Source organism: Haliotis asinina, chromosome 9, assembly GCF_037392515.1.
Source record: "Haliotis asinina isolate JCU_RB_2024 chromosome 9, JCU_Hal_asi_v2, whole genome shotgun sequence".
NCBI lineage: Eukaryota > Metazoa > Mollusca > Gastropoda > Lepetellida > Haliotidae > Haliotis > Haliotis asinina.
Window position 1 is genome coordinate 25,417,610 of NC_090288.1, and position 15,103 is coordinate 25,432,712.

Consider the following 15,103-nt stretch of genomic DNA (forward strand, 5'->3'; position numbering starts at 1 on the left):
TACAGAAGAGTGTTGGGTTACTCTACACTAATTATCACATATTCATCTGAATACTTTGAAAACTTTGAGTTTGAAAGAGCTTCAATATGTTTTTCTAAGGCCTTTTGCTTGTTTGTTTGTAACACATTGCAATAGTTTAATAGTTTTGATTGAAGTAAGAAGGCGGAGGAGATGTTGAGGCAATTGATTTAGTGATTTCTTTACTAAGGCCATTAATGCTTCGTTGCCTTTAGTTGTGTAGAATAAATATTGGGTTCCTGGAGAACAGGACATTCAGTTTTAGATACAAGTGCAGATCGTTTGAACACATGGCATGATGTGATGATGGTGTTCTCTATAGCACTTTGAATATATATGCATATTTAGTCTGCCTGGTAGGTTCATCTCAGTGATTTTTTTGTGTGCTAGGTGTGGCAGCAGAGAATGACTTCAACTGGTTGTCCCAGCTGCGGTACTACTGGGAGGATGAGAAGATGTTAGTACGCATTACCAATGCTACAGTTAAATACTGTAACGAGTACCTCGGTAACTCCGGACGCCTTGTCATCACTCCTCTCACAGACAGATGCTACAGAACACTGGTCGGAGCATTCCATCTCAATCTGAATGGAGCCCCAGAAGGTCCTGCCGGAACAGGGAAGACTGAGACCACCAAGGATCTGGCAAAGGCTCTGGCAGTACAGTGTGTTGTGTTCAACTGCTCTGATGGTCTGGACTACATTGCCATGGGAAAGGTATATACTTGCTGAATGATTCAAATGTTTCCATAATACATACCGCTTTCCTCATAGACTTGTTTAAATGAAGTGAGATGTTTCATGCAAATTGTTATCTTCCTTTACAGTAATATGTTTGTATTTATATTTGCTTTGTAATTTCAGTTCTTCAAAGGCCTTGCCTCTGCGGGAGCTTGGGCTTGTTTTGATGAGTTCAATCGTATTGATCTGGAGGTGTTGTCAGTGGTAGCACAGCAGGTTGGTTTTTCAGATTTTCATATCTATAATTTAATTCATGTGTAGTATATTGTTATTACTGTGATCCAGGAATGTCATGTGAAGTATGGTGTAAGCAATGTCATTATGATAGTTGATGTCATGAATCTGATTCTTGCCTGTCTTCCTCAGATTCTGTGCATTATCCGTGCTGTCCAGAGCAAGGTTGACACGTTCATGTTTGAAGGAACTGAACTGGCTCTGAACCCCAACTGCTATGTATGTATCACCATGAACCCTGGCTACGCTGGTCGCTCCGAGCTGCCAGACAACCTAAAGGTGCTCTTCAGAACTGTGGCCATGATGGTGCCTGACTATGCCATGATTGCTGAGATCTCATTGTATTCCTTCGGCTTCCTGGATGCCAGAAATCTGGCTGTGAAGATTGTGACTACCTACCGACTGTGCTCTGAACAACTGTCATCCCAGTTTCATTATGACTATGGAATGAGAGCTGTGAAAGCTGTCCTGTCAGCTGCTGGTAACCTCAAGCTGAAATATCCAGACGAAGATGAAGACATCCTGGTATGTTCTCTTCATCTATTATCCACACTGTAAACATATGGATAGTTGTATAATAATCTCATATATCACACAAGTACGTATCGTGTTGACCTGTGTCATAACAACTTAACATGAGATTCTGATGATTTGACTGGATAATGGATGACCTCTCAGTTAGGTCATGTTGTGATGGAAATACTTTTTCATTCATAACAAACACATGAATTTGTTCATTCTACAACTTATGTGTATTGTTTGAATGTAAACCTTGCAAACAAAGTCGTGTTACTGTTTAAATGAGTCAAATTGATAGATTATATCTCCATCAAAAAATATAAATGTTATGTTTCCATCTTTGATGTTAGCTGAGTGAAGAACTGCAAACCAGGAAAGGGTGTGTGACAAGTAGTGTATAGTAGAAGACTGTACGAGGGGGGTGACAACTGACATGCATTGTGCAGTTTGTTACCAAGGGGACAGTGGTAGTGACGTCAATACAGTGTGACATCATTTGAAAAAATGTTCTAAAGTACACGATTCTTCCACAACCTCTTTATGAAATTGGTTTTGGTTTGAAACCATAAAAATTACAAAATTACAAAATTGCACAAAACTATTGACCTTCCCATGGAAGGAGGGTCACTTGTTTCGTATAATTTGTATATAATGAGATCTTTTGTAGTATTTTCTATATATTTTATCACTGAACAATAGTTGATAAACTCTTTATCGTGAAGGTCATATATCTAATTTCATATAGTCTTACCTGTTTGTGAGGTGAATGTCCCTGAAGTTAACATTCTTCATATATCAATGCTCAACATTACTTTTTCTCTTTCAGCTTCTGCGATCTATCATTGATGTCAACTTGCCAAAGTTTTTATCCCACGACATCCCACTGTTCAATGGCATCATCTCTGACTTGTTCCCGGGACTGCAGCTGCCAGAGGCAGACTACAAGCTCTTCCTCGCTGCCATGGAGCAACAATGTGTGAAGAAGAACCTACAGTTTGTTGACTTCTTCAAGGAGAAGATCATCCAGACGTATGAGATGATGATAGTGAGACACGGGTGAGTGAGGACTAAGTGATACCTAAGATAACTAAGTGTTATCCGGACCACTGGCGTAGGATCAGCTGTCACTAAGTGTGAACCGGACCACTGCATGTTGCAGGTTGGAGCTACTCTGTTTTAAGTTGGTTCAAAGAAAAATAAAGCATGTTAATCAGAAATTAGATTTTGAAGTGCGCTTTGTTTGCAGCTTCATGTTGGTGGGGGAGCCATTTGGTGCCAAGTCTAAGGTGCTGGAGGTGCTAGGTGAAGGCATGACACAGCTCAGTGAGGATGGCCATGAGGATTTTGATAGGGTCATCACCAGGATCATCAACCCAAAGGCTATCACCATGGGGCAGCTGTTTGGACAGTTTGATCCTGTATCTCATGAGGTAAACAGCCAGCAAGATAGGGAGTAAACATGTTCTTGTGAATGTGAAACAGTTTCAGGGCACATGTGTGGCCCACTTGCCTAAGGCAACAATGTTCTGTGCTCTAGCTGTGTGACTGAGACTTGTGATCATAGGTTTGAATCCAAGTTCAACTTCATTCTGTTCCTGTTTTTGCAAGCACATGTTTGCCAATGTGGTATGTGTGTCCTGAAATTGTTTTTCTCTATGAATGAGTGTGAGTGAGGGAGTGAGTTAAGTTTCATTTTACACCACACTCAGCAATAATCCACCAATATATAAGTAGTGTGGAATTTATCAAGTCTGGCAATCCAGTGGTCGACAGCATGAGTATTGATCTATGTAACTGGGATACGATGACATGTCAACCAAGTCAGTCAGCCTCACCACCCAATCCCTTCAGTCGACAAGCATCAATTCTAACTCGAATCTTCATTGGTTCAAGCTGACACAGTGTGAACAAACTTGTCCAAATAGACATTGTTACATGAACATGTCAGTTACATGTAAAAGCAGTTTTCATCCTATCACAATTGTTTGCTGTTGTTGTCTTGTCTAGTCCCTATGTGTGATGTTGTATATTTCCAGTGGACAGATGGAGTTGTAGCCAACACATTCAGGGAGTTTGCCTCCACAGATACCCCCGACAGGAAGTGGGTGATATTTGATGGCCCAATTGATGCGCTGTGGATTGAGAACATGAACACTGTTCTGGATGACAACAAGAAGCTGTGTCTCATGAGTGGTGAGATCATACAGATGTCTTCTGTCATGAGTCTCATCTTTGAAACCATGGATCTCTCACAGGCCTCGGTAAGCTCATACTAGTTGAAGGTGGAGACCTGTATGAGCAGAAGATTTGACAGTACATGTAATGCTGTCTTTTTATGCCCCGCCATAATATGGATGGGGGCATATAGGGTACCCTCCATGTCCATCCATTCGTCCTTCTATATGATATAGGGAATGTACTCTGTCCACTTCTCATGAAAAACTACTTTATGGAATTCAACAAACTTGGGTCTCTAATGGTGTGCATCTCACATTTTGTTTTTGTATTTTATTTTTTTTTGTACATTTAGAGACATTTGAACTCAGATCTATTTTGTGGAATTTCTCTCTGATGATAGTGAAATAGGGGATTAAGTCTATCCACTTCTCCACAAAAACTGCCCAGCAGAATTGATTAAGCTTATTGATGCGTTTCAGTGGGACCCGAGAGGTGTACATCTCATAGTTGCATAGATGTCTAGTGAACATTTTTAGCAGAAATTAATCACCAGAGCACACTCAATGTGGAGGAACGCTTCTTACAGTAGCGGGGCTTTCCTTGTCCCTAGACACAATTTTGTCTTGTTCTGGTATGCATCTGCTGTAAGGCAGAAGATAGTAGTGAAACAGTTATGTGTGCTAGACAAGATATGTTTGTGAATCCAAAGACGTGTGTTACTTCATTGTGAAACATAACAGCAGTGTACCTTCAAACTTACAGTTTTCTACTTCATACAACTTACAGTTGAGAATGATCCACAGGGGCCATGTCTTGCCTTGATGTATTTGTTCATTGAATGGAAAGAAAATTGGAAGTTCATTTGTGAGAATGTGAATTAGGCCCGTCATTACTCAAACTATATAAAGTTCACAAAGTCAGGGATGTAATCATGTATGGGGCCAATGTATCCTCCAGATGAAATCAAATAATGCAATATCAGTGTATCTCTCCTTGATACAAATATCACTAATGTCACCAATTGAGCATTTCCTCAAATCCTCAAAAAACATCAAATAATACATTATCAATGTACTTATATTTCACTTTAATACAAATTTCACAAATCTCATCAACTGGTCATTTTGTTGAATTAACAATTAACACTAACCCCAGTCAGCCAAATCCCACTTTAGCTATGTGAGAGACCAGTTTCTGGCTTAAAGAGAGGACACCCAGTATACCTAGCATACACAGTAACACGGTGTATTCATAATGTGCATACTGATTAATGAAAATGCAAGACACTGATGTCTTTGATCAAAGTTGATATCAGTGTTACAGTATTGTAAGTCATAGGTTTATTAGAAAAGGGCAAATAATATTGAACACCACATGAACTTCAGGTTCAGTTTCAGTTTCTTAAATATTATCAGGAAGTTGTCATCAGTGACATTGTGTACCTGTTTAAATGTTGGGTAAATGCTCCTGTCTAATGCTATGACCATTCCCTGCAGCCTGCCACTGTGTCTCGGTGTGGTATGGTGTACCTTGAGCCAACAACACTGGGCTGGAGGCCTATCGTCAAGTCCTGGATCCACACCTTCCCCAGTGTGCTGAAGGAGAGTGCGGAACTGGTTGATGCCATGTTTGAGTGGCTTGTGGACCCCTGTCTCAACTTTGTCAGGAAGCACTGCAAGGTAGAGAAACAGGAATACAAATATTTTCCACAAAGTGATCTCAATTCCTATACTATAACATTAAATTATGACAAGTTTTTTGGCTGGATGAAATGTCTTTTTCAGTTTAGCTGAAATCAACCTAGTGAGGATCGCAAGTGTGAGTAGTTATCACATGAGATTACTGTGTTTACAGGAGTATGTCCCCACAAGCCCCGCCAACCTGGTCCGCTCTCTGATGTATCTCATCGATATGTTGATGCATGAGTCCATCAACAAAGATGATGCAGCTGACAACAAGCACATCAAGGTGTATCTAGTGGTAAGTAAACGCTTGTAACAAATTGCTACAGGATTACTAGAGTGAGAAGTTGTAGAGTAATGGGTATAGACATTCTCTTCCCACAGAAGTTCCTCCTGTCATATCTTCCTGTGTAAACTCTGTTCTAATACAGTCCTATTTCCTGATTCTTGTGAAGTCCTCTAGCTGCAAAATATCTCAATACAAATTACCTCTCTTCTTTATATCTGTTCAGAACACATGTTACATTGATTTAGATTCAATGTGATGGCTCATGTCGTCAGAAAGCAACTTATATTCATGAACTTGTTATTGATAGCAATGTTGATATACTAGCCTTGACAGAAACATGGCTATTTTCCCAGGGTGATGAAGCCCACATTGAAGTAATGACACCACCGGGCTATGTCTTTCACTCGTTTCCACGGACAAAGTCTAGAGGGGGTGGCATAGGTTTTATCATTAAGAATTATTTTGCTACAAAAATATCTTTTAAACCTATGAACCACCGCCCAGTAAATGAAACAAGCTGTTAATTTCTGACTTTTTTACGGATTTTCCAGATTTGTTGTGTACTTTCACTGGCTGTCTCAGTGATGTATCTATAATGGGTGATTTCAACGTCCATTATGATGATAGTTCAGACATTCATGCAGCAAGCTTAAAATAATGATGGATGAGCATGGTTTTTGCCAGCTGGTGAACAGACTGACACATCGCCGTGGCCACATCTTGGACTGGGTTGTCGTGCGTAGTGATGTCAGTCTACTGTCCTTAGATACAGTTCTTGACTGTGCAGACCTGTCAGACCACCATGCTGTAGTTTGCAAGCTGAAAGTCTCTTGCCCTAAAACATCCAAACGCTTTATCACATCAAGGAACATCAAATCTCTCTCTGGTGATTTTAACGATGAAATCAAAGCCTTTAGTCAGTCAATAATGTCAAAAGTGCACTTTCTGAAATTGGAAGCATTAGTCAACATTTATATCAGAGACCTTAACCAAATACTAGATCAGCATGATCCATGGGTCACTCGACTTATTCGCCCATCAGCTCCTTGGATATCTGATGACGTTCAAAAGCTGCATTGGCATCGCAGACGGGCTGAAGAGAAGTGGAGAAAGAGTCATCTAACTGTGCACAGAAACATTTTTACAAATGAAAGGCGCACTACAAAAATTGTGCTTGAAAATGCTAAGAAGGACCATTTTTGTGAAAAAATCACAGGGAGTATGTCACCAAAGCAACTATTCTCAGTCACTAATGAATTAATTGGAAAAAGGAAAACTACACCTCTTCCCAACGACTTTCCAAAATCTGATCTTCCACAGCAATTCTGTGATTATTTTACAAGATAAGTCAGATACGAGAAGACCTTGACTCATCTCCTGCCAACCCACCTACTTTTTCAAGATATGATGGCCTTGTGTTTTCGAAGTTTGAAATAGTTTCGGAGAGCACAGTTCGTGATATCATCTTACAGTCGCCTAATAAAAGTTGTAGTTTAGACCCTATTCCAACCTCGATCACAAAGCAGCACATTGCTGAATTGGCTCCAGCGATAACTGCTATGGTCAACACATCTCTCTCCACTGGCGTTGTACCACAAAAATTCAAGGAGGCAATTGTTATACCCCATCTGAAGAAGGCTGGACTGGATACAAACAATATGAAAAATTTCTGTCCTGTGTCGAATCTGCCTTTTATCTCAAAGGTACTAGAAAAAGTTGTTCTGAGGCAACTGTTGGAACATCTCAGTGATGCAGGGCTTCAGGAAATACATCAGTCCGCTTATAGGCAGAATCATAGCACCGAAACAGCTGCACTTAGTGTTGTCAATAATCTACTACTAAAGGCTGATGAAAGACACGTCTCTTTGATGGCTCTATTGGATCTGAGTGCGGCGTTTGATATGCTGGACCACTCAATTCTATTAAAGCGCATGGAAATAACATATGGCATTCGAGGTACAGTGTTAGCATGGTTTAAATCTTATGTCAGTGGACGTACACAGAGAGTTGGAATTGATTCTATGCAGTCCGACCCCAGTTGCCTCATGTATGGAGTTCCACAGGGCTCTGTCCTGGGGCCAGTATTATTTACTTTATATGTTCAACCACTCTCAGAGGTCATCTCTTCCCATGACTGTGAATTTGAGAAATATGCAGACGACACCGAACTGTCACAAAGTGGTCTTCCATGGGACTTTGATGTGGTCAAACATGGCATCCAATCATGCATTGACAACGTTTTGGAATGGATGCTCAGTAATAAACTGAAATTGAACACTGAAAAAACAGAACTTATGCCAGCTGGTGCGCAAAACCGTCTAAAACTCATTCAAGATGAGTCAGCTGTGGTAGGGGAGAGCGATATTCCCTTCCAACCTTGTGTGAAGTATGTAGGGGTGCACCTGGATCAATCACTAACTCTCCACAACCACATCACCAGTGTATCACATACTTGCGCCGACTTGCTTTCATTAGACCATATCTCACTGAAGATGCAGCAACCAGTCTTGTAAGTTGCTTTATCACTTCAGGGTTGGACTACTGCAATTCAGTTTTCTTGGGTCTCCCTCTTGACGAGATCGCTCAACTCAAACGAATACAGCACAGTGCAGCTCATCATGATCATGTAACACCCATGCTGCAGCATCTGCATTGGCTGCCTATCGCATTTTGATTGCAAGTACAAGATTGCAAAACTTGTGTTTCGCCATTTTGAAGGTTCACTACCGCCATATCTGTCCAGAGAACTTTCTACATACAAGGCTCCACGAACTCTCCGTTCTTCCAGTGAGAAACTGTTAAAAGTCCCAATATACAACTTAAAGTCAGCAGGACAGCGCTCTTTCAAATACAGTGCACCCATAGTCTGGAATGCTCTTCCAAATGAACTGCACAATTCCCCTTCTCTAAGTTCATTCAAGACTGGTTTAAAAACATTCCTATTCAAACAGGCTTTCCCTTAATGTGTACTTTTCCATCCAATTTTTGTCCTTACGGGAGATTAGCGCTATATAAATGCTATCCATTATTATTATGTTTTACAGATTAGAAATGAAATGCAGCAGAGAGGGTTTGGGTGATCCTGGCACAGTCAGGCTGGTCAAGCTCATCATCAGCTCAGGGCCCTGGCCCCCTCTACACGCAGCCCAGACAGCGAATGGGACTTCTCCCAGGAAACACTGCCTAGTCGAACCCACCAAGAACTTTTCGGAGAATATGGAGGCTCCCCAACACTGCAGCCTTCTGCATTACCCAGATTGTCAGAAGGGCTGTGCTCCCGGTGGAGAATCCGGGCACTCTCCTGATCTGCGCCAAGAGATCAGGAGGTACCAAACCAAGGGCACCGAGAACAATGGGGAGCCTGACGACAGTGTACTTTGGATACAAGCGAGACATTTCAAAGGCAAGGTCCGCATATTTATCATGCTTTTCCTGAATCTTGCCAATCACATTGCTGTCAAAAGGGACAGAAAATTCTATGATATAAATAATTTCATTGGTTTTATCAAAAAGAACAAGATCAGGTTTGTTGGCTGGAATTCGTCTCAGACTGTATTTTGGCCTATTCCAGAGAAGCTTAAAAGCATAATTTTCCAGGATGCCCTGGACATGTTCAGGGTCATACCATGGATGGACCTCGGGGTCAAAGCCACAGGCATGGCGGAGACGATAGTTAAAGCAGCGAGCCATGCCATCATGTCTTTTAAGATATGCTGTTTGTGCCAAGGAAGGGCATCCACTGACAAGGTGTTGGACAGTCTCTGTAAATTCATTGCAAAGACGACATTTCATGTTCACATTTTGGTTAAGAATCACATTCTTGCGATTGCGAGTGGGAAGTGACTGGTCCTGAGCTGCAAAAAGGAAGCCCTCAGTTTCACATTTGAGACCAGCCGACTTCATCCAGGCGAAGGAGTCAGTTGGATTGCTGTTCTGTTCCACACACTGCATGTAAACACAATGCAATGGCTTCTCAGAAAGCTTCTCCAGAAAGGACCGACTCTGGGCAGACTTGGTGAAGGACTTCACCTGGTTTACTCCCATCACTGTACCGTCCAGCAGTACATCGCCATGAGCAAAATCAACTTCCAATTTCAAATTGTGTCCAACAACCTTGGCACGCTTAAAATAGCTGTGGAATTCGTTGCTTTCATCATGAGTCTTGACGTGCATCACCAAAGGATCATCCGATAAATAAATATGTGCAAAAGTGCACAATAGAATTCTATCATGAAGAGCTTCCACATTAATCAAACCCCGACCTCCCGAATTGATTGGCATATATAAACGATTAAGAGAGGATCGAGGGTGGTGTGCTCTGTTATCAGACATGATCCTCCTGGTCAGGCGGTCAAGACTCTGGCGGTCAAGATGTCTTGTTTTGTCCAATCAACTACTCCAAAGGAATAGGAAAGGACTGGCACAGCAAAGGTATTGGTGGCTTTGATCTTGTTTCGAGCATTTAACTCAGAGCTCCAGATTTTCTTTAAACGAGATTTATACTCGGCCCGAAGTTTATCTCGTATCTGGGCATTTTGGAGCTTGTGTCGAACTTGCATTCCAAGATAGGTGTAGGCCTGATCTTCCACGAGATGCTCAATAACTCCTCCCCCTCGTAACTTGACCGATCCATCATTAGTTACCTTGCCACGTTTCAGATGAAGAGTATTACATTTGTCGAGCCCAAAAGTCATGCCAATATCATTAGAGAAGGACTCAACAAGGAGAACCTGTTCTTTCAAATTGGTATCTCCTTTGGCAAGGAGCTCGATGTCATCCATGTACAGGAGATTATTATTATTATTTGTGTCTCTTAATCCTAAAATAATTGAATGGGTGCCCATACTCTCAGCTCTTTAATTTTATGCTGTTTTCATATTTCTGTCTGGAACACCAAGTGATGCAACAGGATAAAAACACAAGTTTTATATCAGCTACACTGTGTTGTCATATACTGTGGAATGTCTGTGTTTTCAGTCAGCTATCCTGTTCTCCATACCATGGTCTATTGGAGGAGTGGTGGACGTTGACAGCAGACAGAAGTTTGATGTCTTCTACAAAGATCTGATGGCAGGAAAGTCTGAGGAACACCCGATACCCAAAGTTCTTGGAAAGATTGAGGTGCCGTTACCCAGTGACAACATGGTGTATGACTTCATGTATGAGGTGAGTCACTCTGAAAGGCCTACTGGTGACTGCGTGTAACGTGCTGATGGATTTATGGCCTTGTTGCATCATCGATGAATGCAGATGTGACACTGCATGTTTTCTGCTTTTAGCAAAAGGCTAGAGGTCAGTGGCGGCACTGGAATGACCTCATCAAGGGAGCTGAGTCAAAGAGTAAGAAGATCCGAGAGATGCTGGTCCCTACCATGGACACGGCCAGATATGCCTACCTCATGGACTTGTGTATAGAACATGGACGGTAAGAGGACACACTGTTTTTAATTCACATTTCATGCAGTCAATTTTAACGTATGCGTCCTGTTTGGGCTAAATGATACTCTAGATATGTTTACAGCTTAATACTAACTTGTTATTTGCCTAAAGTTTTTAAGTCATTTAGATCAAGGGCAAGTACTAATTTCTTTCCACATGCAAGATGGTGAACATTTACAAGGTAAGGTGCACAAGGTTTTAAGTAGGTGAGAGAACTCTTTGTAGGTTAAAATTAATTTGTACAATTCATTTGGACTTTTGTGAATTTTGAATTTTATGAATGTTGTGCCATAATTCTTGACATGTCATTTTCTCTATCGTTTACAGAATTGTAAATAAAGACTGTAAACAGTTTTAGTCTATTTTGTGATTATCCTCTCAAAGTATGATGATTAAGAATACATAGCTACAAAACGCCAGTATTTCAGTTTGAATTGGAATTTGATTCCTGTGTGTAATGACAAGTGTTTCTTTGCAGCCCTCTTCTATTTGTGGGCCCAACAGGAACAGGCAAGAGTGTGTATGTCCAGGAAAAGATGATGAGTCTGTCTAAGGACCGTTACCTGCCAACTTTTGTCAACTTCTCTGCTCAAACCAGCGCCAATATGACTCAGAACATCATCATGTCCAAGCTTGACAAGCGGAGGAAGGGCGTGTTCGGACCACAGATGGGCAAGAAAGCCGTGATATTTGTGGACGATCTCAACATGCCAGCTAAAGAAGTGTATGGCGCCCAACCTCCGATTGAATTGCTTAGGCAGTGTATTGATCATGGAAACTGGTGAGATTTTGTTTATATTTTGGTTCAAATTCAACAAAGTTTTCATTAGAGATTTTCTTGGAGTGTTCCTGTTTGTATTGATGTTGGTTGTAACTAAAGCCATGGTTGTGCAGGTATGACCTGAAGGACACCTCCAAGCTGGTGCTGCAGGATGTGCAGTTCCTGGCAGCCATGGGACCCCCTGGGGGAGGCCGCAACCATGTCACTCCCAGGTTCCTCCGACACTTCAACCTGGTGGCAATGAACCCCTTTAACGAGGAAACTATGATCAAAATTTTTTCAACAATCATGTCAGCTTACTTAAGAGTAAGTATCTTCATTAGTTCCCACAAGTGAGTGAGTGAGTGAGTGAGTGAATTTAGTTTTACGTCGCACTTAGCAATATTCCAGCTATATGGTGACGGTCTGTAAATAATCGAGTCTGGACCAGACAATCCAGTGATCAACAACATGAGCATCGATCTGCGCAATTGGGAACAAATGACATGTGTCAACCAAGTCAGCTAGTCTGACCACCCGATCCCGTTAGTCGCCTCTTACGACAAGCATAGTCACCTTTTATGGCAAGCATGGGTTGCTGAAGGCCTATTCTACCCCGGGACCTTCACAGGCCTGTTCCCACAAGTATGATGTTGTGTTGTCAGTGTACCAGATACAAAATTGTCCAGCATATATCCAAGAACAATCTGAATTTGTTCATCCTCGCACTTTGACATTGACCACTTATTCGAGACATAACTGTTTTTTTCTCCATTCCAGTATCCAATATGGCTGCCATAATCCAGTTTTCTGTCTTTTGTCCTTGAAACTTTGGAACACGTTTTATTTCTTTCAGTCTTGTTTCTAAGGGTTCCTTAGGGGAAACTGTTCGTGTTTTATCTTTTATTGTTGTAAAAGAGTACACTAGACAGAACATCGTCTCCTCTGACTACCATTGTTCTGTGTTACCAGGGTCAGGAGTTCTCCGCTGACTTCTTCTCTGCGGGTAACAACATTGTACAAGCTACCATGGAGATGTACAAGCAGGCCATGGACAACCTGCTGCCCACACCAGCCAAGTCCCATTATGTGTTCAACTTGAGAGACTTCTCTCGAGTCATCCTGGGTGTCTGTCTTATTAAGAAAGAACAAGTAGAGAATAAACGACAGATAATTAGGTGAGCTCCTTGTAGCTGAGTGCTTTAACAGATAACTTTAATGCTGCAAACTTTATTGGTAATACAGGCAACTTTATCACTTGTAAAACAACAGTGGAAGGACGGAACACTAATGTTGACGTTTACATGACTTGTCACATGTAGGACTTAAGTGTTAGTTGAGGATTCCTTCTTTTTATCTTCTTCATGACATAACATAATGTAAACATGAAAGAGAAAGCTTGAAAATTTGATAATTTGATTAAAATATTGTTTGTAGAAAACAGTTGGGATGTTATGTTAAAATATGATAGACGTTTAATGAATGCTTGTCTATAAATAAAACAGCATATTTTTCCTTATCCTGACTCATGCTTATTATGCTTATCTCCTCCCTTTTTGCATCGATAGTGGAACACTTGAAATCCTTTGAAGTTTCCTTCTAACTGAAGTTGACGTACAATACACTCACCGATCGGAAGCCTCCCTTTCCTGCCAATACGGTCACATGACCCACCATGCTTGTCACTTTCTCCTTCATTGAGGCACTTTGTGTCCTGATACGGTGATAAGTGTTTACATTAATTTCGGTCCTATAATCAAAATTATGTTGTATTCATTTTTTTTATTGTAATTACTATTATCTTTATGTAAAATTTATAAATTTTCCTGTGTTTTGGACACATTTTTAGTTGACTTAGGCTTGGTCTAAGTTGATGAAATTGTATTCCCAATTGTGAATTATGACTTTTGGCAGTATGTCCTTTAGGCGGAAAAATTTGTTCTTCCACTGTTCACTGTGAACTTTGCAAGAATTTATGTGATTCAGAAGATTCATTCCCAGGGAGCATGGTCAAGATACTAGTGAATCTTCATCTAGATCTCAGAAAAGAGCGTCATCAAAATCAGGATCATCTGAACCTAAGCAGTTGAAGTCGTCATTGTCGAAGACTATGTCTTCCACTACTAGACCTGCGCTGAAACAACACTCCATGACTGCTCATGTCTTTCAGCAATGAGATCGTCCCTCCTGAAGAACGTCACATCTATGACGAGCCTCCACTACTACTCTCTGAGGTACAGATCGTCAGCAAGCAGGAAAAAAACGAGCAGCGTCTGCTAGACCTTCATCAACTACATTGTCTACTATGCTGCATATAAAATGTCTACACTCAACATGTCAGATGCTTCTGCGAATCGACCACCACTGCTTGCACCACAGTCAATGGACACTGGCCTCTTCATGCAACAGTTCACCACTCATATGATGAACTTGATGGATCACAGTTTTGAAGAGGAGCAGAAATGCCAGTCAACAGCTCCAACTACAGTCACCCTGCATGACGGTTCATCGACTGCACTAGGTCCACTGGATGAAGAAGAGGCATCATGCTCTTGTTCACGGAAATCATTGCCATTAGCTGTATCCTCACGTGGCAGTATGGATGATGTTCCTTCCATCGACTCGCTGAGTGCTTGCACTCAAAGATCCCTCTACAGACACAAGTGTTCACTGTCATACATTCGTTGGAGACACTGTCATCGTTTGTCATCTTCATCAGATACGGACTGACATAGAAAAGAGCGAAAGGCACTCACAGAATTGTAGTCATTCCAGGGATACATATAGACAGGAGAACCATCGAAGGACTCGAATGATGATAATACCTATATGATGAGCAACAAGGACATGGACACTTTGATGTTTCCGCCAATTGCGCCAATATTTTCCATCCCAGAAACTTTGTCTACAGTCTTTCAGATGGCGACTAAGTACCAGCAGCAACACATCCTGTTCTTCAGTGCTTGTCAATTCCCACTTCATTATATGCAGCCCTTTAGGAAAGCGCCCGAAGTAGACGAATCATACAAGCAATAGATCCCACAAAGTTGAGGATAAGCGACTAGCTGAACTGGATACAATCACTTGGCATACCTTCTATGGACTCGGCCGTTCCAGGGCTATCAATGAGGCTCTCAACTCCAAGTTCAACATCCAGACAATGAAGAAAAACGGATGATACTTTCTACACTTATCACCTAGAAGAAGGAGCAACCATTCATTTCGGAGCATCTAGCTTCGAGGT

The 15,103-nt window shown here is 41.4% G+C and overlaps 1 protein-coding gene across 1 annotated transcript in view; it reads left to right on the forward strand.

Annotated features, from left to right (window-relative positions):
- Window positions 1-15,103, forward strand: part of LOC137295692 (dynein axonemal heavy chain 12-like) — a 100,111-nt gene that overhangs the window by 35,835 nt on the left and 49,173 nt on the right. The window contains exons 25-37 of the mRNA XM_067827176.1: window positions 409-734; window positions 882-974; window positions 1,125-1,517; window positions 2,338-2,567; window positions 2,758-2,941; window positions 3,548-3,772; window positions 5,186-5,368; window positions 5,544-5,669; window positions 10,638-10,826; window positions 10,940-11,085; window positions 11,578-11,880; window positions 11,994-12,186; window positions 12,832-13,037. Of these exons, the coding sequence (XP_067683277.1) occupies window positions 409-734; window positions 882-974; window positions 1,125-1,517; window positions 2,338-2,567; window positions 2,758-2,941; window positions 3,548-3,772; window positions 5,186-5,368; window positions 5,544-5,669; window positions 10,638-10,826; window positions 10,940-11,085; window positions 11,578-11,880; window positions 11,994-12,186; window positions 12,832-13,037 (2,797 nt within the window). The remainder of the gene's footprint in view (window positions 1-408; window positions 735-881; window positions 975-1,124; window positions 1,518-2,337; window positions 2,568-2,757; window positions 2,942-3,547; window positions 3,773-5,185; window positions 5,369-5,543; window positions 5,670-10,637; window positions 10,827-10,939; window positions 11,086-11,577; window positions 11,881-11,993; window positions 12,187-12,831; window positions 13,038-15,103) is intronic.